Source organism: Strongylocentrotus purpuratus, unplaced genomic scaffold, assembly GCF_000002235.5.
Source record: "Strongylocentrotus purpuratus isolate Spur 01 unplaced genomic scaffold, Spur_5.0 spur5_scaffold_13, whole genome shotgun sequence".
NCBI classification, from domain to species: Eukaryota; Metazoa; Echinodermata; class Echinoidea; order Camarodonta; family Strongylocentrotidae; genus Strongylocentrotus; species Strongylocentrotus purpuratus.
The window spans coordinates 13480474-13506033 of NW_022145598.1; the positions used below are offsets into that span (position 1 = coordinate 13480474).

A 25560-nucleotide genomic window follows, 5' to 3' on the forward strand; every position below is an offset into this window, starting at 1 on the left:
ATGAATAATATCAGCTTATCTACTTTCAACGTAGGGTATTTCATGGGCCATGTTGAAATCGACAGACTTCTGATCGCTTCTTCAGGCATAAAGTACATTCATCCAGCGAACATATCGTCGATACAAAAAGGAAATGTGCCACTGATTAAAGAACTTTATTTAAATTTTAACATCTTGAGTAACATTCCAGGGTATGCTCTACGTGGTTTTGAAAAACTGCAAGTCCTGAACCTTCAAGGGAATCGTATATCGAGCATCAATAATGAATCATTTTGTGGCTTACATTCACTGGTATACCTCAGTTTGTCTTGGAATAAAATAAGTTCACTTCCCCGCGCTTCGTTCGCTTGTGCTTCAAATCTCCTGAAAATTGATTTGTCACGTAATTACCTCGCGACATTGGATCCACAATGGTTTGACGGATCCTTGTTTCTTCGTAGCTTGTTTATAGATCAAAGTGGCATCCGTAGCATTATGGTCGGACCGTGGAAGGCAACTAATCTCCAGACTCTTGTTCTTACAAGAAACAATCTTGATTCCCTTTATCATGAAACCTTCACTGGGTTGTCAAATTTGAAAGCACTTAATCTTTCTCGCAATGCCAATCGTTTTCGGATGTCAGAGGACGCCCTCATTTCAGTAAGTTCCTTAGAATTCCTCGACATGTCGAATTTGAAACAATTTACCATGAAATGTTCGTTTAGAAATATGCAACATCTACTTAATCTGGACTTGTCAAATAACCAGTTGAAAATTTCATCACGTGACCAGTTTACGAACACATCTGCGCTGAAGGTTCTCGATATGTCGGCATCACATCTCAAAGCTGAAGATTTAGTTGATATACAAACAGGGACATCGTTGTTTTCAGGTTTGGTCTCCTTGCAGACCCTTATACTACGATACAACTCTTTAGATACTCTGCATGCTCTTTCTGGCATATTCACCCCGCTTGGAAGTCTTGTTGAGCTAGACTTAACAAGTTGTCGTATACGACAAGTTGCGTCAGGAACATTTGCAAACTTAACGACCTTGCTTCAGCTCTGTCTGCCTGAAAATAAAATAACCAGCATTTCCAAGGACGCTTTTCAAGGTTTGCACAATTTACGGGTGTTGCAGCTGCAATACAATTCAATTGCATTCATCGAGCAAGGGCTGTTTATGGGCACAAATGAACTTGAACAGTTGTACTTACAAAATAATCACATTTCGACCGTAGCCTCCAACACTTTCATGCCGTCAAGTTTGATTAGATTAAATATTGCAAACAATCCCTTAACATGCGATTGCCAACTCGTCTGGTTCAGACAATGGTTGAACGAGGTTGAAGAAAAAGTAAATCTTGCTCCAGAAAATCAAATCCGTTGCTCTAGCAGTTCCTTAAAAGTGTTAGTCAATCAAATAATTTGGTCGTTCCATCCGAATGAATATTGTGAGTTCAATGCCATGATAATCGTTTCCGCATGTTTTGCGCCGTTTTTAGTTTTAACCCTCGGTATACTCATGTATGTGAACCGTTGGTGGATAAACTATAAGTTGTATCTCCTCAAGTTGGCCATCGTTGGTTACCATGAGATCACTGAAGATCGAGATCCGGAGGACTATGAATTCCAACTCAACCTCATGTTCCACGAAGACGATGAATGGTGGGTAAATGACTGCATGAAACCTTTTCTGGAGCAGAGGATGCCTCATCTGGAGCGCGTCATATTTGGCGATGCCGATCTTCACCCAGGATTGTTCTACTTGAACGCCATCTACGACGTCATCGAAAACAGCCACAAGACAATATTGTTGCTTAGCAACCAGTCTGTGGACGATGCCTGGTACATGACCAAGCTCCGTATGGCAGTGGAGCACATGAATGACACCAAGTTGGAGAAGGTCATCTTGATTTTCCTTGAAGACATCGATAATGACCATCTACCGTACCTTGTTAGGCTCTTGCTGAGTCGAAACAAGCCTTATTTGTTGTGGACAGAGGATGAAGAAGGTCAAGAGATCTTCTGGGCAAAGGTCCAGAAGAGCATGAGATCAAACCGGCAAATGAACAATGTTATACCCGTTTAAGAAGAAGCTTGAGTTCTGGTCCTAAGATTACATTGTGAATTAAACTGTCCGGGAGCAAGCATGATTACAAAACGGTGATCATTATTCGAGGTAGCATACAGAAATTGTGCTGAAAGTCTCAGCACTGAATACCATGTACACAGAAATGTGCATGTGGGACTACAAAAATATATGGCATGGCCTGTTAAGTTGTTCAAGCATTTCAGCCATCTAATGTGATGTTACGAATGGGAGGGCATTTGAAGAGCAACTCTTCTCGGAGGATAATTCTACAAAGATATTCTTTCAAAAATGACTTTAAAAAACGGTGGAGCTTGTCATTATTTTCTCATCCTTGCCTAAACTCAACCTTCTCTTGCAAACGTATGGTGGTGTGACCATAGTTCGCGCGTGACCTTCATTCGCAAACAGTTCCATATCTCAAAACAATCGGTAAGATTTCGAAATTTTGATATCACAAATGGAAAGAGAAACATTTAATTAAACAGTGACGAAATTGGGTATGAAAGTATGAAAATATTTACAAAAGAATTATGGAGACTTTTGCCTTCGTTCTGAAAAAAGGAACTTACAGAAAAGGGTTACGAAATCTTTAATTTGAGAAACGATGTCATCAAAATTTTTAGTAAAAAGTGATACCAACTGATTGTATGATATACTGACTTGCTATTTACGCAATTACCTTACTTTTGATGGATCGCCTTTTGATAGATCACTTGCCTTAACTTTCGTGCGCAAATTAGGGTCTGTTTTGATGACCTTTTCTTTAGATCGCGAAATCGCCGGATTTTAGGGACGATAATTTGTCTAATTGCACCTATTTGTAGTTTAATATTTGAACGTTCGTTTTTACTAATTGATTTTTATAAACGTGTGTATAATATGAGAAATTGTGGATCGAATATAGTATTCGTTTGATGAAAATGTAAACGAACTTTGGACACTCCATCCTACCTTCCTTGCCATGTGCCGGTGATGAGGAAAGTTTGTGTAGGCCAAATGTTGATTACCATTGAAAAGTCTTCTTGAAGTTATGACTTCCAAAAATGTTTTATCCATTGATGAATTTCGAGTTTCATCTTTTGATTTCACAGTTTCCTGCATGAAATATGCGCTTGTAACTAAATTTAGTCCGTCTATCTTACTATCTTTTCTTATGTTGCTTTATCATTTTTGCATCGGTAACATTGCAAATATTTCTATCTCAGACTCAAACATTTTATATAATTTGGACAGTGAGACATGGAAGAGACTGGATTTCCAACGCCTGTGTAGATGTGGCTGGGTTCAGAAAGGGAGGGGAGGGGGTTTGTGGAGTTTGGACAGTTTTGGGTATGTAGAGGGAGGGTCACATTTTATGTTTATCTGTCCGTCTGTGCGCGCGCGTGTATGTGTGTTTGTGGGAGGCTCTTTTTTAAATAATATTCATTCATTGCACAACATGTTATTTTGTTATACATGAGTAATAACTTCCAACTGTATATGATTCTATTATATTTCTGTAATAATTAGGAACCAAGCGTATATAGGCTTTGTTATGCATTTGTAATAGTTTGATATGGAGATGTACAAATGAAAATGTGCGATTTTGTAATCATATATTTCATTCATGCTTAAGTAATGTAACTTCAATGTCATGTAGTATTATGATTAATTATGTATATATTATCATTCTGTTGTTATTTTTTGTGATTTAAATGACTATAAAATATCTTCTTTTGTTAATAAAAAAAAGCAACAATAAATAAACAAACAAAAGAAAATCAGAACAATTATTTATGTTCTTACTTTAATGCAATAACAATTTACGATTCGTCCCCTTCACCTCCTGAAGTAACGAAATATATTGTCTTTATCTAAAATACTTAAAAAGACGGAATGAATTAGATATATAAGTTGTAAGCATTGAAATTTCATTGATAGTTCAATTATCAAGATCAGTGTGAAATTTATAGCAATATATTTCGTATGGATAAATTACTATGATAATGGTAAATTTTAAGGAAAACACGATCTCAAAGAACTTAAACAAAAAATCCTAAGCCAATTTTGATAGCCACGTTTATCACCGATTTAAATTATTGTGCAAACATTATGCAGTGCCACAACACGTATTCCGATCATTTATTTGGGATATCAAAGGGAAATGAAGGTAATTAATCTGCTTCCTGAATACGTTCATTATAGGTCGATCAGCATTACCAGTTATGGAAAATGGTAATAACTTTAACCCATTTTAACAAGAACTCAGATTTTAATACAAATACGAAAGGAAGAAGTTACACTTTGATGGTATCGAAAACCCTAGTAGGTTTCCTCGTAATGTCAAAAACATATCTACATTAATTGTAATCCTTATCATATCGAGTTTACAAAGTTTAAAAATGAACCGCGGTACAAACGCTAAGCGTGACAAAACTCATAACAGCATCTAAAGGCCCGGTCCCACTGCACTTACGGATGCAAAGAGGATGTAAAACGTAAAAAAATCTTGCCATCCGTTGGAAAACCGGTGGAAAACGCTATGCATCCGTTGTGTACTCATTGCATACGTGTTTCATACGCTCTATCCATCGAGCATCCGTCCACTGTGATTTCATCCGCGCAAAAAGTTTTGAGCTGCACAAAACTTTTAGAACGGATGAACTTCCACCGTGTACGATGTAAATCCGCGACAAATACGAGCAACAAACGTTCTATGTCCGTTATCATCCGTTAAACGTCCGCTGTATCCTCTCTGCATCCTCTGGGCATCCTCGCAACTCACATCCGCTGCAGCTGAAAATGGAAAGAGGGAGGAAAGATAAGGTACATGGAACGTCTATACATCGTTAGTAGCACGGAAATAGAAAGGATGTAAGCGTATGCATCTCGTATGTAAAGTATTGAAAGCTGTCATCCACTTACATCCGCTTTCATCCGATAGGCTTCCGATGAACATCCGTTTAACATCCCCGCTACATACTACCCACGTCCGTTATTTTCCGTTCTGTTTTCGCAAATTTTTGGAAATTTTGTCCATTTCTGGAGCGGATGAAAACGGATGGAGCCACCCGCGAAATTTTGCTTGTCCGCTGTGTCCTTTATGCATACGTTTTGTGTCCATCGGGCAGTGGGACCGGGCCATAACATGATTGAACTTTATCATGGTTACTTTTTCATTGTGTCACTTATCAGAAGGTTTAGTTCATATTTCTGATAAATCACACGTAGTTTAATAAAAAAAAACATAGGATTATGCTGCAATTGTATAAGCTTGTCAGTAATTTAACGTAATTTAGTTTGTGCAAACAGAATATGTATGGTTTTAGGTACGATATTTTACAATTATAGTGAAGAATGTTGTTACCATAATATATTTATGCAACCAGTTCCACCTTGTTTCTCAATTATAATTCTTAATATCTGACCATTTAGAAAAGATAAACTCTCACACTAAAAACTAGATTTGAAATCCCTACACACATTGGACTGTACAATATAATACTAAAAAACTTCATCTCACTGATTCAAAGGTACAGTAATGAATAGTAAGATATGAATACTTATGAATATGGAAATCTTCACTTGCATATGTTCTCTATTTTGTCCGCCGCTTTAGATGTTGTATAATCACTGTAATTGAGTAATTAAACACCGAAAAGGTGGTGAAGCTAGACAAATTTCTTTCATTTCTTTTGTTGCTGTTGGATTAAATGTGTTATTTATCCTTAAAATCACGTAAATGCCCTGGACCATATATGTATCTCAATGAATGGGCCTTAATTGAAATGTTTAGAGCTTCTGTTCTATAAAGCTTGTGTTCATATTATTGCCATGGATGTATGATTGCTTAATCCTACACAACATTCCAAAGGTCAAGACTCTACAACACCCTCGGAATATTTCAATATATTACAAACAGAAATGAGATCAAACCACAGTGCATTCTAATTTACATCTATATTAAATACTCACCTACTTTTATCCAATAAAACCAAAGATTTCTATGTACTGTACAAGTTCTTCAATAGTATACTATTATGTCAAGAGTTTTGATTATAATTATACGAAACGCTAGCGTCATATATAACAATAGAAAGGGATCTCAGACTGTTTTAAGCACAGTTAATTTATGATATAATGGGCTATATACATGTACGTAACATTTATTTGCACATGCCCCGATATACTTAATATCTAATATCCCTTGGTTTTAGTGTACTCCAGCACCCTTTTCACCACTTCCAGACGGTATTAGACTGTACCGCATTGTGAAATAGTCACAATTCTAACTGTACTAGATTATAAACCCTAAACCAGCTTATGAATTGCTCCTAGTAATTAACCGTGTACTCTCATAACCTCACATGGGAATGATATGGCATCAAGGTAGATATAAATGGAAACATCGCCACTTCATCAGACATTGAGTTTTGTCAGATGCATGTAGCTAACATTTGTAGTCTTGGTGGTCACCTATCTACCTGTCCAAATTGGCCACCCTTATTATTGACTCCTTGCCCAGAGCTTTTAGCGCCTGTGATGTTATGAGAGTACACGGTTTATTAATGTCAGCTATTTATAAGGTGGCTTAGTAATTATAATCGTGGTAAAGTTATTTTCTTCATAATACGTAAGGAATGACTCCATCCGGTCTTTAGGTGGTGGTGGGGGCTGGGGTAGGTGCAGCATCGGCGTTGATGAGACCAATGAGAACATTTTTGTAGTCTCCACTGGTATCGTCTTCGACCATGGCGGCCAGGGTGGTGGTGTATTTCTCCTTGAACATGGTCTTGATGGAAGCCAGGTCGATCTAGGCCAGAGAGAGAGAGAACGCCAAAGATATATTCAAAAGGAAAACAAAATATATTCAAGGGAAGAAAATTTTCTATATCATAGGCGAGGTGGTCACTGATCAAGCTTTTTATTGACCCGATTATCACCGAATTCTCTCACCACTATAGGCTTAATAAATGGACCACTCGGTTCCAGTAGGCAGTGGGTTGAAATAAGGTGAAATATTTGCTCTGATTGAAAAAGGTGGTAAAACAATTTTTTAAATTGTGGCGTAGCCAAGGGCCGGAAGGAAACGATTGTCCGATGTCCCACTTGCCCTAATAAATTTATTTAGACCAATCTACTGAAGAAATATATTTAATTTAATCCGTCAGCGAGATTGTGAAACTTAAAAATGAAACCCTTTCGCTCCGTCGCGAGGCTCCCTCGTAGATGGCGTAATAGTCGTATATTTTTATTGCCATTTGTGCTTTTTATTATGCCTCTTCAGACCACCCATCCCCCCCCCCCCCTCCCCCCCAAAAAAAAAGAAAAAAGAAAATAACAACAACAAAAACAAAACACAAAAATAACAACTAACTGAATAAATGAATAAAAATAAAATAATAATAATAATAGAATGAATAAATAAATACAAACAAAAATAAATAAATAAATAGATAAATAACAAATATGCCGATCGTACAATAAATATTTGCTAGGGAATCACGAGTATCCTGATGGAGAGAAGCAATGAAGGTAAATGAGATTTTGTGATTGTGTAATTGCAAGCCCTTTACGGGGTCTAACCTACTACTACTTCCACATTTCTTGCAGTCGAATATTCAAACAACTTGACCACGAAACATAACGAAGAAATTACAAAGGAACAAAGGATTGACTTAACAAATAGAACAAGAAAGAGAGGGAGAAAGAAATGCAAGGGAGAGAGAGAGAGAGAAGGAGAGAAAGACACAGAGACATAGGGAGGGAGAGGGGGAGAGAGAGAGGGAGATAGAGAGAGAGGGGATTGACTTAAAAATAGAACAAGAAAGAGAATGGGAAAGAAATGCAAGAGAGAGAGAGAAGGAGAGAAAGATAAAGAGAGATAGGGAGGGAGAGGGGGATGGAGAGAAAGATAGAGAGAGAGAGAGAGAGAGATATATTGAGAGAGAGAGAGAGAGAGATAAAGAAAGGGGAAGAAAAATATTAATTATTTTCTGATTTAAATATTCATCCCTCCTGTATGACCAACTTACCTCTGATCTGCCTACGACGATGCGAATGAGTTTGTCATCGTCGGTACCTAGTCCCTTCATGGCCCAGTACAGCGAGTCAACGTAGAACGCAAGAGGTTGACACATGCTCTTGACTGTAAATATGATCATATAGGATGAGATCAGCTCAGTCACGGACACGGTACATTACAGTAAAATGTCTTTACTTTGTGTCCCTTAAACTGTGACAAAATCTTATAGGGTATTGTCATATTAATTATTCATATGTGGACACTGTTTTATGGAATAACTTGTCAGAATACTTTAGAAATATAGAAAATCTTAAACCACCATGAGTTTGAGGTCATAATATGAAAGAAATTATTATTATTTACATTTTGATACCAATTTTCATGAGATTAGGATTAATTAACATCACAACTTTAAATAAACAATTGACTTTTGCGATTTTCATAAAGGGATAACGGAATAAAAAAAAATAAAAAAAGAAAGAAAGAAGATACAAAGAGAAAGAAAGGAAAAAGGAAAGACACGAAGAATAAGGAGAAGAAGAAGAAGAAAAAGAAAAAGAAGAAGAAAAAGAAGAAGAAGAAGAAGAAAAATAAAAAAAGAAGAAGCAGAAGAAGAAGGAGAAGCAGAAGAAGAAGAAGAAGAAAAAAAAAGAAGCAGAAGAAGACGACGAGTAAATTCAGAACTCACAAATAACCGTGAAGGCAGCTTTTTGAAGATTATCCATTTTGCTGTCCTGTACAATTTTCTCAAATTGTTGGCCTGAAATTGCTGCAAACAAAATCGATTAGAAAGCAATAAAGAACAAAGAATGAAGATTATGACGAAATCATAAGGTGATCAATACCTAAATATGTCAGAATACAAATTGATTGTGATTGGATCACTTTTCTTAAATAACAAATCTGAAGACAAAAAACGTACAGAAATAAAGAATAATGATTTAAGATTCTGACTAAATCATGAGGTGATCAGTATCTAAATATGTCAGAATGCACACATCATCACACGCACACAGGCACATGCGTGCGCACACCTATTCCAGAATCTGGTAGATTAAATTTTAAATCTACACCACTCGCACCATTTGTCCAATTTCAGTCGATTATTCAACCAACTTGACCACAAAATATAAAGAAGAAGATAATAATAACGTAGAAAATAATTGAAGGGATAAATAGAACAAGAAAGAGAGAAATAATAATGAATGCAAGAGAGAGAGAAAGAGATAAATAAAGAGAGAGAGAGAGGGGGGTGGACGGAGGGGCAAGATGGGGAGGGAAGGGAGAGAGAGAGAGATAAGACACAAGTTATTTCCTGGTCTAAATGAGATAAAGTGCTCTTACCAAATCACGGAGTGTGTTAACTTACAAGTATCAACTTACGGGAAGGTCATGCAGGAAATAGTCTAGTACATAAATCAAACAAAACATAAGAAGCCCTCAGACGGTACTTAAGAAACTGTGTTGTTCATTGGAAGCAAAATTTTACGCCCATTTTGCCTGAAATCATATATGCAGCCTTTAAGCCAACAAAGGTGTTCATTCTTAATATAAACACAATTTGCTTTATGAATACGAAAGCTGGAACTGTTGCCTAAGCTAGCACCTGCAGTATACCTTCTCTTCCAGAAATCAAGTATGGGAAATCAGTGTTATCGATGATTTTATTTTAACAAAAAGCTCAGTGTACTTGTGGAGAACGATCATAATGGCTCAAATCACGATGGATTCCTTGACGCAAACACTCTTGATCTCGATGGTAATCTTTTTGGGAGGTATCGTGCAGAAGGTTATAGTGGACATGCCAATCAATTCACAACAGCCAAAATATACATGCCCAGTCAAGGATCGTTACATCGCTAAGTGTGCTCATCTCAATCTTACCTCGATTCCCCAAGACCTTCCGCATGAACTGCTGGTATTATTCATCCGTGACAACCAAGTAACAGAACTTTTAAACACGTCGTTCATGAATTACAACCAACTTGAAAAACTGTATGCTCGTCACAACGTAATTGCTTTCATTGATAGTGGAACATTCGAAACTCTACCACAGTTGCAAGTATTGGAACTAGATCATAACCTAATTACCTTTCTACCCATCTATTATTTTCAGAAGAATGCTCTTCTATACATAATAAATCTATCGCACAACAAGATCAGTAACATCTCCAGCACATTGGTGAGTACTCAAATGTGTGGAAACTTGTATGAATGGCGGAATATGGCGGTAGTAGATCTATCCTTCAACAAACTTACAACTATAAATGAGGATGACTTTTTACCTTGGAGAAATTGCTCTGTCGATAAGTTCAATGTAGATAATAACAATGTGACGTTTCTTCAACCTCAGGCGCTTAGACATTTGCCCAAATTAGGTACTCTAAACATGAACAATATCAGCTTACCTACTTTCGACGTCGGGTATTTCATGGGCAATATTGAAATCGAGCGACTTCTGATTGAATCTTCAGGCATTAAGTACATTCATCCAGCGAACATATCATCGATGCGAAAAGAAAATGAGCCACTGATTAAAGAACTTTCTTTAGATTTTAACATCTTAAAAAATATTCCAGGGTTTGCTCTGCGTGGTCTGGAAAAACTGCAAGTCCTGAGCCTTGGAGGAAATCGTATATCTTACATCAATAATGAATCATTTTGTGGCCTACATGCACTGGAAAACCTAAGTTTGTATTTGAATAGCATACAGTCACTTCCCCGCGCTTCGTTCGCTTGCGCCTCAAACCTCAAGGAAATTGATTTGTCACGTAATAACCTCGTGACATTGGATCCTCAATGGTTTGACGGATCATTGTTTCTTCGTAGCCTGGTGATAGATCAAAGTGGCATCCGTATCATCACGTTCAGACCATGGGAGGTAACTAATCTTCAGAGTCTTGTTCTTACAAAAAACAATTTCGGCTTCCTTTATCATGAAACCTTCACTGGGTTGTCGAATTTGAAAGCACTTAATTTTTCTGGCAATGCAAATCCTTTTCGGATGTCAGAGGACGCCCTCATTTCAGTAAGTTCCTTAGAACTCCTCGACATGTCAAATTCGAAACAATTTACCATGACAGGTTCGTTCAGAAATATGCAACATCTACTTAATCTGGACATGTCATATAGCCCGTTGAAAATTTTATCAAGTGACCAGTTTACGAACGCACATGCGCTAAGGGTTCTCAATATGTCGCGGTCAAATCTCAAAGTTAAGGATTTAGTTGATAAAGAGACAGGGACATCGTTGTTCTCAGGCTTGGTCTCCTTGCGGATTCTTAAACTACGGCAAAACTCTTTAAATACCACGCACGCTCTTCCTGGCATATTTACCCCGCTTACAAATCTTATTGAGCTAGACTTAACAAGTTGTTGTATAAAACAAGTTGCCTCAGGAACATTTGCAAACTTAACGACCCTGCGTCAGCTTAGTCTGCAAGACAATGACTTAACCAGTATTCCCAAGGACGCTTTTCAAGGTTTGTACAATTTAAGGGTGTTGCAGCTGCAGAATAATTTAATTAAATTCATCCAGCAAGGGCTGTTTATGGGCACAAATGAACTTGAACAGTTGTACTTACAAAATAATCACATTTCGACCGTAGCCTCCAACACTTTCATGCCGTCAAGTTTGATTAGATTCAATATTGCACGCAATCCCTTGACCTGCGATTGCCAACTTGCCTGGTTTAGACAATGGTTGAACGAGGTCGAAGGAAAAATAGATCTTGCTCCCAAAAATCAAACCCGTTGTTCTAGCAGCTCCTTAAAGGTGTTGGTCAATCAAATAATTTGGTCGTTCGATCCGGATGAATATTGTGGGATCAATACCATGATTATCGTTTCCGCATGTTTTGCGCCGATTTTAGTTTTAACCCTCGGTATACTCGTGTATCTCAACCGTTGGTGGATAAACTATAAGTTGTATCTCCTCAAGTTGGCCATCGTTGGTTACCATGAGATCACTGAAGATCGAAATCCGGAGGACTATGAATTCCAACTCAACCTCATGTTCCATGAAGACGATGAATGGTGGGTAAATGACTGTATGAAACATTTTCTGGAGCAGAGGATGCCTCATCTGGAGCGCGTCATATTTGGTGATGCCGATCTTCACCCAGGATTGTTCTACTTGAACGCCATCTATGACGTCATCGAAAACAGCCACAAGACAATGTTGTTGCTTAGCAACCAGTCTGTAGATGATACCTGGTACATGACAAGCTCCGTATGGCAGTGGAGCACATGAATGACACCAAGTTGGAGAAGGTCATCCTGATTTTCCTTGAAGACATCGATGATGACCATCTACCGTACCTTGTTAGACTCTTGCTGAGTCGGAACAAGCCTTATTTGTTGTGGACAGAGGGTGAAGAAGGCCAGGAGGTCTTTTGGGCAAAGGTCCAGAAGAGCATGAGATCAAACCGGCAAATTAACAATGTTATACCCGTTTAAGAAGAAGCTTGAGTTCTGGTCCTAAGATTACATTGTGAATTAAACTTTCCGGAAGCAATTAGCATGATTTAAAAAGGTTGATCATAATTATACGAGGTAACACACACAATTGGTGTAAACTGTGAGGTTTTGAAATCATACAACTGATAAGAAATTCGAACAGAGGTGCTGAAAGCCTCTAGCACTGAATACCATGTCAAGGAATCGTGTGTATGGGATTACACAAATATGTGGCATGGCAGGTTAAATTGTCCAAACCCTTCAGCTGTTTATTGTGATATTTCGAATGTGAGGGCATTTGGGTTAGGGTTAGGTGCGAATAGGGACACGGTGTCGCTTGACGCAGTGTTCTTTGTGCGCTCATGGCTGGTGCTTTGTTGTAAATGTTGTATACTCACATACAGGTGTTTATAATCTTTTTCTTGAATATATTTGTTTTCCCGTTAATGTTGTTTTTGTAAATTTTTCTAATTTCTCGATATATATGTCATGGATGGTGCCCCCAATAACAAGTTTGTATTAAACTTATTTTGGGGCTTCTAACCCCATGTTTTTATATTTCCATTAATTATTGTATATGTATTTTTATGGTTGAAATACAAAGAATTGCATTGAATTGAAGAGCAACCCTTCTCGGGGTACGATTCTACGGAGATTTTCTTCCAAAATAACTTTGAAAAACTGAACAGGTTGCAATTTTTTCTCATCTTTTTTTCTCACGCCCAAAACTCGACCTTCTCTTGCAAACGCATTGTGGTGTGACCATAGTTCGCGCGTGAACTTTATTCGTGGACAGTTCCATATCTCAAAATATTCGGTAAGATCTCAAACTTCTGATTTCACCAATGAAATGAAGAACATGTACTTACCTTATAACGAAATTGGGTGTAAAAAATATAGATACTGACGAAAAGTTGGCAAATTTTGCAGTCTCTGTGTCCGTTCCGAAAAAAGGGAACTTACAGACAAGGGTCTGGAAATCTTCATTTTGAGAGACGATGTCATCAAAATTGTTAGTAAACAGTGATACCCACTGATTGCATGATATGTTGATTTGCAATTCATGCAATTACCTTACCTTTCATTATCGCTTGTTTTGTCAAAGCACTTGAGTACACTCTCGTGTGCTAATTATTAAAGGTATCTTTGTTTGTATGATCTTTTCTTTAGTTGTAGCGCATTCATATTCGATATCTAATTTTGAGATCGCGAAGTCGCAGGAATTCTTTGGACGGTAAATTTTCTAATCGCACCTATTTGTAGTTTAATATTTTAACGTTCGTTTTTACTAATTGATCCTAATAATTGTGTGTATAATATGAGAAATTGTGGATCGAATATAGTATTCATTTGATTAAAGTGTAAACATAACTTTGGACACCCCATCCTACTTCCCTTGCCATGTGCCTGTGATAGGGAAAGTTTGTGTAGGCCAACTGCTGATTAACATTGAAATGTCTTCTTGAAGTTTTGACTTCCAAAATGTGTTATTCATTTATGGATTTCGAGTTTCATCTTCAAATTTAAAGTTTCCTGCATGTAACATGCGCTTGTAACTAAATTTAGTCCGTCTATCTTACTATCTTTTCCTATGTTGCTTTATGATTTTTGTATCGATAACATTGCAAATATTTCTATCTCAGACTCAAACATTTTTATATAATTTGGTCAGTGGGACATGGAAGACACAGGATTTCCAACGACTGTGTAGATGTTGCCGGGTTCGGAAAGGGAAGGGGGGGGGGATTTGTGGAGTTTGGAAAGTTTTGGGTATTTAGAGGGATGGTGGATAGGTCACATTGTATGTGTGTCTGTCCGCGCGCGTGTGTGCGTGTGTGTGTGTGTGTGTATGTGTATGTGTGTGTGCGGAAGGCTCTTTTTGTAATATTACTCATTCATTGCACAACATATTACATTGTTATGAATAAGTAATAACTTCCAACTGTATATGATTCTATTATATTTCTGTGATAATTAGTAACTAAGCGTATATAGGGTTTTGTATGCATTTGTAATAGCTTGATTTTTATGGAGATGTACAAAATTATTTCACTATAATGTAACTTCAATATTTTGTAGTATTATGACAAATTATGTATATATTATCATTCTGTTGTTATTTTTTGTGATTTAAATGACGATAAAATATCTTCTTTTTTTAATCCAAAAAAAGCAACAATAAATAAACAAACAAAAGAAAATCAGAACAATTATTTATGTTCTTACTTTAATGCAAAAACAATTTACGATTCGTCCCCTTCACCTCCTGAAGTAACAAAATATATTGTCTTTATCTAAAATACTTAAAAAGACGGAATGAATTAGATATATAAGTTGTAAGCATTGAAATTTCATTAATAGTTCAATTATCAAGATCAGTGTGAAATTTATAGCAAAATATTTCGTATGGATAAATTACTATGATAATGGTAAATTTTAAGGAAAACACGATCTCAAAGAACTTTAAAAAAAAAATTCTAAGCCAATTTTGATAGCCACGTTTATCACCGATTTAGATTATTGTGCAAACATTATGCAGTGCCACAACACGTATTCCGATCATTCATTTGGGATATCAAAGGGAAATGAAGGTAATTAACCTGCTTCCTGAATACGTTCATTATAGGTCGATCAGCATTACCAGTTATGGAAAATGGTAATAACTTTAACCCATTTTAACAAGAACTCAGATTTTAATACAAATACGAAAGGAAGAAGTTACACTTTGATGGTATCGAAAACCCTAGTAGGTTTCCTCGTAATGTCAAAGACATATCTACATTAATTGTAATCCTTATCATATCGAGTTTACAAAGTTTACAAATAAACCGCGGTACAAACGCTAAGCGTGACAAAACTCATAACAGCATCTAACATGATTGAACTTTATCATGGTTACTTTTTCATTGTGTCACTTATCAGAAGGTTTAGTTCATATTTCTGATAAATCACACGTAGTTTGATCAAAAATATAGGATTATGCTGCAATTGTATAAGCTTGTCAGTAATTTAACGTAATTTAGTTTGTGCAAACAGAATATGTATAGTTTTAGGTACGATATTTTACAATTATAGTGAAGTATGTTGTTACCATAATATTTATGCAACCAGTTCCACCTTGTTTCTCAATTGTAATTCTTAATATCTGACCATTTAGAAAAGATAAACTCTCACACTAAAAACTAGATTTGAAATCCCTACACACATTGGACGGTACAATATAATACTAAAAAACTTCATCTCACTGTTTCAAAGGTACAGTAATGAATAGCATGATATGAATACTTATGAATATGGAAATCTTCACTTGCATATGTTCTCTATTTTGTCCGCCGCTTTAGATGTTGCATAATCACTGTAATTGAGTAATTAAACACCGAAAAGGTGGTGAAGCTAGACAAATTTCTTTTGTTGCTGTCGGATTAAATGTGTTATTTATCCTTAAAATCACGTAAATGCCCTGGACCATATATGTATCTCAATGAATGGGCCTTAATTGAAATGTTTAGAGCTTCTGTTCTATAAAGCTTGTGTTCATATTATTGCCTTGGATGTATGATTACTTAATCCTACACAACATTCCAAAGGTCAAGACTCTACAACACCCTCGGAATATTTCAAAATATTACAAACAGAAATGAGATCAAACCACAGTGCATTCTAATTTACATCTATATTAAATACTCACCTACTTTTATCCAATAAAACCAAAGATTTCTATGTACTGTACAAGTTCTTCAATAGTATATTATTATGTCAAGAGTTTTGATTATAATTATACGAATCGCTAGCGTCATATATAACAATAGAAAGGGATCTAAGACTGTTTTAAGCACAGTTAATTTATGATATAATGGGCTATATACATGTACGTAACATTTATTTGCACATGCCCCGATATACTTAATATCTAATATCCCTTGGTTTTATTGTACTCCAGCACCCTTTTCACCACTTCCAGACGGTATTAGACTGTACCGCATTGTGAAATAGTCACAATTCTAACTGTACTAGATTATAATCCCTAAACCAGCTTATGAATTGCTCCTAGTAATTAACCGTGTACTCTCATAACCTCACATGGGAATGATATGGCATCAAGGTAGATATAAAATGGCAACATCGCCACTTCATCAGACATTGAGTTTTGTCAGATGCATGTAGCTAACATTTGTAGTCTTAGTGGTCACCTATCTACCTGTCCAAAGTGGCCACCCTTATTATTGACTCCCTGCCCAGAGCTTTTAGCGCCTGTGATGTTATGAGAGTACACGGTTTATTAATGTCAGCTATTTATAAGGTGGCTTAGTAATTATAATCGTGGTAAAGTTATTTTCTTCATAATTCGTAAGGAATGACTCCATCCGGTCTTTAGGTGGTGATGGGGGCTGGGGTAGGTGCAGCATCGGCGTTGATGAGACCAATGAGAACATTTTTGTAGTCTCCACTGGTATCGTCTTCGACCATGGCGGCCAGGGTGGTGGTGTATTTCTCCTTGAACATGGTCTTGATGGAAGCCAGGTCGATCTAGGCCAGAGAGAGAGAGAGAACGCCAAAGATATATTCAAAAGGAAAACAAAATATATTCAAGGAAAGAAATAAAATTTCCTATATCATAGGCGAGGTGGTCACTGATTAAGCTTTTTATCGACCCGATTATCACCGAATTCTCTCACCACTATAGGCTTAATAAATGGACCACTCGGTTCCAGTAGGCAGTGGGTTGAAATAAGGTGAAATATTTGCTCTGATTGAAAAAGGTGGTAAAACAATTTTTTTAATTGTGGCGTAGCCAAGGGCCGGAAGGAAACGATTGTCCGATGTCCCACTTGCCCTAATAAATTTATTTAGACCAATCTACTGAAGAAATATATTTAATTTAATCCGTCAGCGAGATTGTGAAACTTAAAAATGAAACCCTTTCGCTCCGTCGCGAGGCTCCCTCGTAGATGGCGTAATAGTCGTATATTTTTATCGCCATTTGTGCTTTTTATTATGCCTCTTCAGACCACCCATCCCCTCCCCCCTCCCCCAAAAAATAAAAAAATAACAACAACAAAAACAAAACACAAAAATAACAACTAACTGAATAAATGAATAAAAATAAAATAATAATAATAATAGAATGAATAAATAAATACAAACAAAAATAAATAAATAAATAGATAAATAAAGAATATGCCGATCGTACAATAAATATTTGCTAGGGAATCACGAGTATCCTGATGGAGAGAAGCAATGAAGGTAAATGAGATTTTGTGATTGTGTAATTGCAAGCCCTTTACGGGGTCTAACCTACTACTACTTCCACATTTCTTGCAGTCGAATATTCAAACAACTTGACCACGAAACATGACGAAGAAATTACAAAGGAACAAAGGATTGACTTAACAAATAGAACAAGAAAGAGACGGGGAAAGAAATGCAAGAGAGAGAGAGAGAGAAGGAGAGAAAGATACAGAGACATAGGGAGGGAGAGGGGGAGAGAGAGAGAGATAGAGAGAGAGGGGATTGACTTAAAATAGAACAAGAAAGAGAGGGGGAAGAAATGCAAGAGAGAGAGAGTGAGAGAGAGAAGGAGAGAAAGACACAGAGACATAGGGAGGGAGAGGGGGAGAGAGAGAGAGATAGAGAGAGAGGGGATTGACTTAAAAATAGAACAAGAAAGAGAGGGGGGAAGAAATGCAAGAGAGAGAGAGAGAGAGAGAAGGAGAGAAAGACACAGAGACATAGGGAGGGAGAGGGGGAGAGAGAGAGAGATAGAGAGAGAGGGGATTGACTTAAAAATAGAACAAGAAAGAGAGGGGGGAAGAAATGCAAGAGAGAGAGAGAGAGAGAGAAGGAGAGAAAGATACAGAGACATAGGGAGGGAGAGGGGGAGAGAGAGAGGGATAGATAGAGAGGGGATTGACTTAAAATAGAACAAGAAAGAGAGGGGGAAAGAAATGCAAGAGAGAGAGAGAGAGAGAGAGAGAAGGAGAGAAAGACACAGAGACATAGGGAGGGAGAGGGGGAGAGAGAGAGAGATAGAGAGAGGGGATTGACTTAAAAATAGAACAAGAAAGAGAGGGGGAAGAAATGCAAGAGAGAGAGAGAGAGAGAGAGAGAAGGAGAGAAAGATACAGAGACATAGGGAGGGAGAGGGGGAGAGAGAGAGAGATAGAGAGAGGGGATTGACTTAAAAATAGAACAAGAAAGAGAGGGGAAGAAATGCAAGAGAGAGAGAGAGAGAAGGAGAGAAAGATACAGAGACATAGGGAGGGAGAGGGGGAGAGAGAGAGGGATAGAGAGAGAGGGGATTGACTTAAAAATAGAACAAGAAAGAGAGGGGGAAAGAAATGCAAGAGAGAGAGAGAGAGAGAGAGAAGGAGAGAAAGACTAAAAAAAAAAAATAACAACTAACTGAATAAATGAATAAAAATAAAATAATAATAATAATAGAATGAATAAATAAATACAAACAAAAATAAATAAATAAATAGATAAATAAAGAATATGCCGATCGTACAATAAATATTTGCTAGGGAATCACGAGTATCCTGATGGAGAGAAGCAATGAAGGTAAATGAGATTTTGTGATTGTGTAATTGCAAGCCCTTTACGGGGTCTAACCTACTACTACTTCCACATTTCTTGCAGTCGAATATTCAAACAACTTGACCACGAAACATGACGAAGAAATTACAAAGGAACAAAGGATTGACTTAACAAATAGAACAAGAAAGAGACGGGGAAAGAAATGCAAGAGAGAGAGAGAGAGAAGGAGAGAAAGATACAGAGACATAGGGAGGGAGAGGGGGAGAGAGAGAGAGATAGAGAGAGAGGGGATTGACTTAAAAATAGAACAAGAAAGAGAGGGGGAAGAAATGCAAGAGAGAGAGAGAGAGAGAGAGAAGGAGAGAGAGACACAGAGACATAGGGAGGGAGAGGGGGAGAGAGAGAGAGATAGAGAGAGAGGGGATTGACTTAAAAATAGAACAAGAAAGAGAGGGGGGAAGAAATGCAAGAGAGAGAGAGAGAGAGAGAAGGAGAGAAAGACACAGAGACATAGGGAGGGAGAGGGGGAGAGAGAGAGAGATAGAGAGAGAGGGGATTGACTTAAAAATAGAACAAGAAAGAGAGGGGGGAAGAAATGCAAGAGAGAGAGAGAGAGAGAGAGAGAGAAGGAGCGAAAGATACAGAGACATAGGGAGGGAGAGGGGGAGAGAGAGAGGGATAGAGAGAGAGGGGATTGACTTAAAAATAGAACAAGAAAGAGAGGGGGAAAGAAATGCAAGAGAGAGAGAGAGAGAGAGAGAAGGAGAGAAAGACACAGAGACATAGGGAGGGAGAGGGGGAGAGAGAGAGAGATAGAGAGAGGGGATTGACTTAAAAATAGAACAAGAAAGAGAGGGGGGAAGAAATGCAAGAGAGAGAGAGAGAGAGAGAGAGAGAAGGAGAGAAAGATACAGAGACATAGGGAGGGAGAGGGGGAGAGAGAGAGAGATAGAGAGAGGGGGTTGACTTAAAAATAGAACAAGAAAGAGAGGGGGAAGAAATGCAAGAGAGAGAGAGAGAGAGAAGGAGAGAAAGATACAGAGACATAGGGAGGGAGAGGGGGAGAGAGAGAGAGATAGAGAGAGAGATATATATTGAGAGAGAGAGAGAGAGAGATAAAGAAAGGGGAAGGACAAAATATTAATTATTTTCTGATTTAAATATTCATCCCTCCTGTATGACCAACTTACCTCTGATCTGCCTACGACGATGCGAATGAGTTTGTCATCGTCGGTACCTAGTCCCTTCATGGCCCAGTACAGCGAGTCAACGTAGAACGCAAGAGGTTGACACATGCTCTTGACTGTAAATATGATCATATAGGATGAGATCAGCTCAGTCACGGACACGGTACATTACAGTAAAATGTCTTTACTTTGTGTCCCTTAAACTGTGACAAAATCTTATAGGGTATTGTCATATTAATTATTCATATGCGGACACTGTTTTATGGAATAACTTGGCTGGATACTTTAGTAATATAGAAAATCTTAAACCACCATGAGTTTGAGGTCATAATATGCAAGAAATTATTATTATTTACATTTTGATACCAATTTTCATGAGATTAGGATTAATTAACATCACAACTTTAAATAAACGATTGAATTTTGCGATTTTCATAAAGGGATAACGGAATAAAAAAATAAAAAAAAAGAAAGAAAGAAGATACAAAGAGAGAGAAAGGAAAAAGGAAAGACACGAAGAATAAGGAGAAGAAGAAGAAGAAGAAGAAGAAGAAGAAGAAGAAGAAGAAGAAGAAGAAGAAGAAAGAAAAAGAAGAAGAAAAAGAAGAAGAAGAAGAAGAAGAAGAAAAATTAAAAAAGAAGAAGCAGAAGAAGAAGAAGAAGAAGAAGAAGAAGAAGAAGAAGAAGAAAAAAAAGAAGCAGAAGAAGACGACGAGTAAATTTAGAACTCACAAATAACCGTGAAGGCAGCTTTTTGAAGATTATCCATTTTGCTGTCCTGTACAATTTTCTCAAATTGTTGGCCTGAAATTGCTGCAAACAAAATCGATTAGAAAGCAATAAAGAACAAAGAATGAAGATTATGACAAAATCAAGAGGTAATCAATACCTAAATATGTCAGAATGCAAATTGATTGTGCTTGGATCTCTTTTCTTAAAATAACAAATCTGAAGACAGAAAACGTACAGAAATAAAGATTGAAGATTGAAGATTCTGACTTCATCATGAGGTGATCAGTATCTAAATATGTCAGAACGCACACATCATAACACGCACACAGGCACATACATGCGCACACCTAGTCTAGAATCTGGTAGATTAAATTTTTCATAATCTCCACAACTCGCACCATTTGTCCAATTTCAGTCGATTATTCAACCAACTTGACCACAAAATATAAAGAAGAAGATATAAAGTAGAAAAGAATTGAAGGGATAAATAGAACAAGAAAGAGAGAAATAATAATGAATGCAAGAGAGAGAGAGAGAGAGAGAGAGAGAGAAAGAGATATATAAAGAGAGAGAGAGAGGGGGTGGACGGAGGTGCAAGATGGGGAGGGAAGGGAGAGAGAGAGAGGTAAGATAATAATAAGAAAATTCAAGGACTTCACTTGATTAATGGTAATAATTATTCCCATATCACTCTTTTTTCGATTGTAAACCAACTAATGACTTGCTTATATCAATTAAATTCAAGTGTGTGAAACAAGCTATATCCTGGTCTAAAAAAGAATTTGCAATAAAGTCATAAGAAGCCTACAGAGGGTTCTTGAGAAAATGCATTGTTTATTTGTAACAATAATCTGACGCCCATTTCCCCTGAAACCATATATACTGCCTTTAAGCCAGCAATGTTATAAAAACCTTACTTGCTTCATGAATACGAAAGCTGGAATTGAACTTGTGGTGTATTTGATTGATTTTGATGTACATATATACAGTATTTTACTGGCTGAATCATTATTTCCGATATGATTTCCGTGCCTGCGAGGATGTTGCCAGCTGAAGTACCTTCTATTTCAGAAACCAAGCATTGAAATCAGTGTCATCGCTAATTTGATTTTACGAACAGCTCAGTGTACTTGTGGGGAACTATCATAACGGCTCCTCTCACGATGGATTCCTTGACGCGAACACTTTTGATCTTGATAGCAATATTTTTGGGAGGTATCGTGCAGAAGGTAAGAGTGGACATGCCACTCAGTCCACCACAGTCAAACTATACATGTCCAGTCCAGTATCGTCGCAACGCTCAGTGCGCTCATCTCAATCTAACCTCAGTGCCCCAAGACCTTCCGAGTGACCTGCTGCTCTTATCCATCGATCATAACCAATTAACAGAGCTTGTAAACAGGTCTTTCATGAATTACAGGCAACTTTACACATTGAATGCTGGTCATAACGTCATTGCTTTCATTGACGGTGGAACATTCGAAACTTTACCACAATTGCAGGTCGTGAGACTAGATTATAACCTGATTACTTTTCTACCCATATATTATCTTCAGAAGAATACTCTTCTTTTCATAATAAATCTTTCGAACAACAAGATCAGTAACATCTCTACTCAGAAGTGTGAAAAGTGTTATGGATGGCGGAATATGTCGGCAGTGGATCTATCCTTCAACAAACTTACAACTATAAATGAGGATGATTTTTTACCGTGGAGAAATTGTTCTGTTCATAAGTTCAATGTAAAAGATAATAATGTGACGTTTATTCAACCTAAGGCGTTTGGATATTTGCCCAAAGTCGGTATTCTTAACATGAACCATATCAACTTAAGTACTTTCAACGTCAGGGATTTCATGGGCCATGTTGAAATCAACAGACTTCTGCTTACTTTTTCAGGCATAAAGAACATTCATCCAGTCAACATATCGTCGATGCAAAAAGAAAATTTGCCACTGATTAAAGAACTTTATTTAGATTATAACGTCTTGAAGAACATTCCAGGGTATGCTCTTCGTGGTTTTGCAAAACTGCAAGTTCTGAACCTTCAAGGGAATCGTATATATAGCATCAATAAGGAATCATTTTGTGGTTTACATTCACTGGTAGACCTCAGTCTGTTTCAGAATAGATTAACGTCGCTTCCCCGCGCTGCGTTCGCTTGCGCCTCAAATCTCCGGAAAATTAATTTGTCACGTAATAAACTTGCGACATTGGATCCCCAATGGTTTGACGGATCCTTGTTTCTTCGTAGCTTGGTGATAGATCAAAGTACCATCGGTCGCATCAAGGTCGGACCATGGAAGGCAACTAATCTTCAGACTCTTGTTCTAAGCAAAAACAATATAGGTTTCCTGAATAGTAACTCCTTCACTGGCTTGGCAAATTTGAAAACACTTGATGTTTCTGGCAATGGAGATCGTTTACGGATGTCAGAGGACGCCCTCACTTCAGTCGGTTCCTTAGAGTTCCTTGTCATGGCGGATATGGAGAAATTTAGCATGACAGGTTCGTTTAGAAATATGCAAAATCTACTTCATCTGGATATCTCATATAGCCTGTTGAAGATTTCATCAATTGACCAGTTTACGAACACATCTGGGCTGAGGGTTCTCAATATGACGGAATCATATCTCAAAGCTGAGGATTTAGTTGGTAAACATACAGGTACATCGTTGTTCTCAGGCTTGGTCTCCTTGCAGATCCTGGAACTGCAGAAAAATGATTTAAATAACCTGCACGATTTTCCTGGCATATTCACCCCGCTTGGAAGTCTTGTGGAGCTCGACTTAACAAGTTGTCGTATACAGCATGTTGCCTCAGGAACATTTGCAAACCTAACGACCTTGCAGCTGCTTAGCCTGACTAACAATGACTTAACTAGCATTCCCAAAGACGCTTTTCAAGGCTTGCATCATTTACGAGTGTTGCAGTTGCAGTACAATTCAATTGCATTCATCGAGCAAGGGCTGTTTATGGGCACAAACGAACTTGAACGGTTGTACTTACAAAACAATCACATTTTGACCATAGCCACCAACACTGTAATGCCCTCAAGTTTGATTAGATTCAATATCGCAAACAATATCTTAACATGCGATTGCCAACTCGCCTGGTTCAGACAATGGTTGAACGAGGTTGAAGGAAAAATAAATCTTGCTCCAGAAAATGAAACCCGTTGCTCTAGCAGTTCCTTAAAACCGTTGGTCAATCAAATAATTTGGTCGTTCCATCCGAATGAATATTGTGGAATCAATGCCATGATAATCGTTTCCGCATGTTTTGCGCCAATCTTTGTTATAACCCTCGGTATACTCGTGTATCTGAACCGATGGTGGATAAACTATAAGTTGTATCTCCTTAAGTTGGCCATCGTTGGTTACCATGAGATCACTGAAGATCGAACTCCGGAGGACTATGAATACCAACTCAACCTCATGTTCCATGACGACGAGGAATGGTGGGTAAATGACTTCATGAAACCTTTTCTGGAGCAGAGGATGCCTCATCTGGAGCGCGTCATATTTGGTGATGCCGATCTTCACCCAGGATTGTTCTACTTGAACGCCATCTACGACGTCATCGAAAACGGCCACAAGACAATATTGTTGCTTAGCAACCAGTCTTTCGATGATACCTGGTACATGACCAAGCTCCGTATGGCAGTGGAGCACATGAATGACACCAAGTTGGAGAAGGTCATCTTGATTTTCCTTGAAGACATCGATGATGACCATCTACCGTACCTTGTTAGGCTCTTGCTGAGTCGGAACAAACCTTATTTGTTGTGGACAGAGGATGAAGAAGGTCAGGAGGTCTTCTGGGCAAAGGTCCAGAAGAGCATGAGATCAAACCGGCAAATGAACAATGTTATACCCATTTAAGAAGAAGGTTGAGTTCTGGTCCTAAGATTACATTGCGAATTAAACTTTCCGGAAGCAATTAGCATGATTTAAAAAGGTTGATCATAATTATACGAGGTAACACACACAATTGGTGTAAACTGTGAGGTTTTGAAATCATACAACTGATAAGAAATTCGAACAGAGGTGCTGAAAGCCTCTAGCACTGAATACCATGTTAAGGAATTGTGTGTATGGGATTACACAAATATGTGGCATGGCAGGTTAAATTGTCCAAACCCTTCAGCTGTTTATTGTGATATTTCGAATGTGAGGGCATTTGGGTTAGGGTTAGGTGCGAATAGGGACACAGTGTCGCTTGACGCAGTGTTCTTTGTGCGCTCATGGCTGGTGCTTTGTTGTAAATGTTGTATACTCACATGCAGGTGTTTATAATCTTTTTCTTGAATATATTTGTTTTCACGTTAATGTTGTTTTTGTAAATTTTTCTAATTTCTCGATATATATGTCATGGTTGGTGCCCCCAATAACAAGTTTGTATTAAACTTATTTGGGGGCTTCTAACCCCATGTTTTTATATTTCCATTAATTATTGTATATGTATTTTTATGGTTGAAATACAAAGAATTGCATTGAATTGAAGAGCAACCCTTCTCGGGGTACAATTCTACGGAGATTTTCTTCCAAAATAACTTTGAAAAACTGA

At 37.6% G+C, this 25560-nt stretch overlaps 5 protein-coding genes across 5 annotated transcripts; 3 read left to right on the plus strand and 2 right to left on the minus strand.

Annotated features, from left to right (window-relative positions):
• LOC105440385 (toll-like receptor 13) lies at window positions 1-2070 on the plus strand. The gene is made up of 2 exons (XM_030983539.1): window positions 1-1110; window positions 1552-2070. The coding sequence occupies exons 1-2, from the start codon at window positions 1-3 to the stop codon at window positions 2068-2070; spliced, it is 1629 nt and encodes a 542-aa protein (XP_030839399.1).
• A 4624-nt stretch (window positions 2071-6694) lies between these two features.
• On the minus strand, window positions 6695-8802 carry LOC115923195 (annexin A8-like protein 1). The gene is made up of 3 exons (XM_030983541.1): window positions 8766-8802; window positions 8088-8200; window positions 6695-6865 (listed from the first exon to the last, which is right to left on the minus strand). Exons 1-3 carry the CDS (start codon window positions 8800-8802, stop codon window positions 6710-6712), a joined length of 306 nt encoding a protein of 101 aa, XP_030839401.1. The 3' UTR covers window positions 6695-6709.
• Window positions 8803-11270: 2468 nt separating this feature from the next.
• On the plus strand, window positions 11271-12329 carry LOC115923196 (toll-like receptor 4). The gene has a single exon (XM_030983542.1). It carries the CDS (start codon window positions 11271-11273, stop codon window positions 12327-12329), a length of 1059 nt encoding a protein of 352 aa, XP_030839402.1.
• Window positions 12330-16906: 4577 nt separating this feature from the next.
• Window positions 16907-21028, minus strand: LOC105442710 (annexin A8-like protein 1). The gene is made up of 3 exons (XM_030983543.1): window positions 20992-21028; window positions 20263-20375; window positions 16907-17062 (listed from the first exon to the last, which is right to left on the minus strand). Exons 1-3 carry the CDS (start codon window positions 21026-21028, stop codon window positions 16907-16909), a joined length of 306 nt encoding a protein of 101 aa, XP_030839403.1.
• A 1126-nt stretch (window positions 21029-22154) lies between these two features.
• Window positions 22155-24875, plus strand: LOC115923197 (platelet glycoprotein V-like). The gene is made up of 3 exons (XM_030983544.1): window positions 22155-22220; window positions 22986-24035; window positions 24357-24875. Exons 1-3 carry the CDS (start codon window positions 22155-22157, stop codon window positions 24873-24875), a joined length of 1635 nt encoding a protein of 544 aa, XP_030839404.1.
• The last annotated feature ends 685 nt before the right edge of the window (window positions 24876-25560 follow it).

Coding starts and splice junctions, on each gene's coding strand:
- LOC105440385 (XM_030983539.1), top strand. CDS start 1: ATGAATAATATCAGCTTATCTACTTTCAACGTAGGGTATTTCATGGGC. Junction 1,111..1,551: donor AAGGTTTGCACAATTTACGG/GTGTTGCAGCTG, acceptor TATCTCCTCAAG/TTGGCCATCGTTGGTTACCA.
- LOC115923195 (XM_030983541.1), bottom strand. CDS start 8,802: ATGGATAATCTTCAAAAAGCTGCCTTCACGGTTATTT. Junction 8,201..8,765: donor AGCTGCCTTCACGGTTATTT/GTGAGTTCTGAA, acceptor TCATATTTACAG/TCAAGAGCATGTGTCAACCT. Junction 6,866..8,087: donor TCGTCGTAGGCAGATCAGAG/GTAAGTTGGTCA, acceptor TCTCTGGCCTAG/ATCGACCTGGCTTCCATCAA.
- LOC115923196 (XM_030983542.1), top strand. CDS start 11,271: ATGTCGCGGTCAAATCTCAAAGTTAAGGATTTAGTTGATAAAGAGACA.
- LOC105442710 (XM_030983543.1), bottom strand. CDS start 21,028: ATGGATAATCTTCAAAAAGCTGCCTTCACGGTTATTT. Junction 20,376..20,991: donor AGCTGCCTTCACGGTTATTT/GTGAGTTCTAAA, acceptor TCATATTTACAG/TCAAGAGCATGTGTCAACCT. Junction 17,063..20,262: donor TCGTCGTAGGCAGATCAGAG/GTAAGTTGGTCA, acceptor TCTCTGGCCTAG/ATCGACCTGGCTTCCATCAA.
- LOC115923197 (XM_030983544.1), top strand. CDS start 22,155: ATGGATTCCTTGACGCGAACACTTTTGATCTTGATAGCAATATTTTTG. Junction 22,221..22,985: donor TGGGAGGTATCGTGCAGAAG/GTAAGAGTGGAC, acceptor AACGTCTTGAAG/AACATTCCAGGGTATGCTCT. Junction 24,036..24,356: donor TGACCATAGCCACCAACACT/GTAATGCCCTCA, acceptor TATCTCCTTAAG/TTGGCCATCGTTGGTTACCA.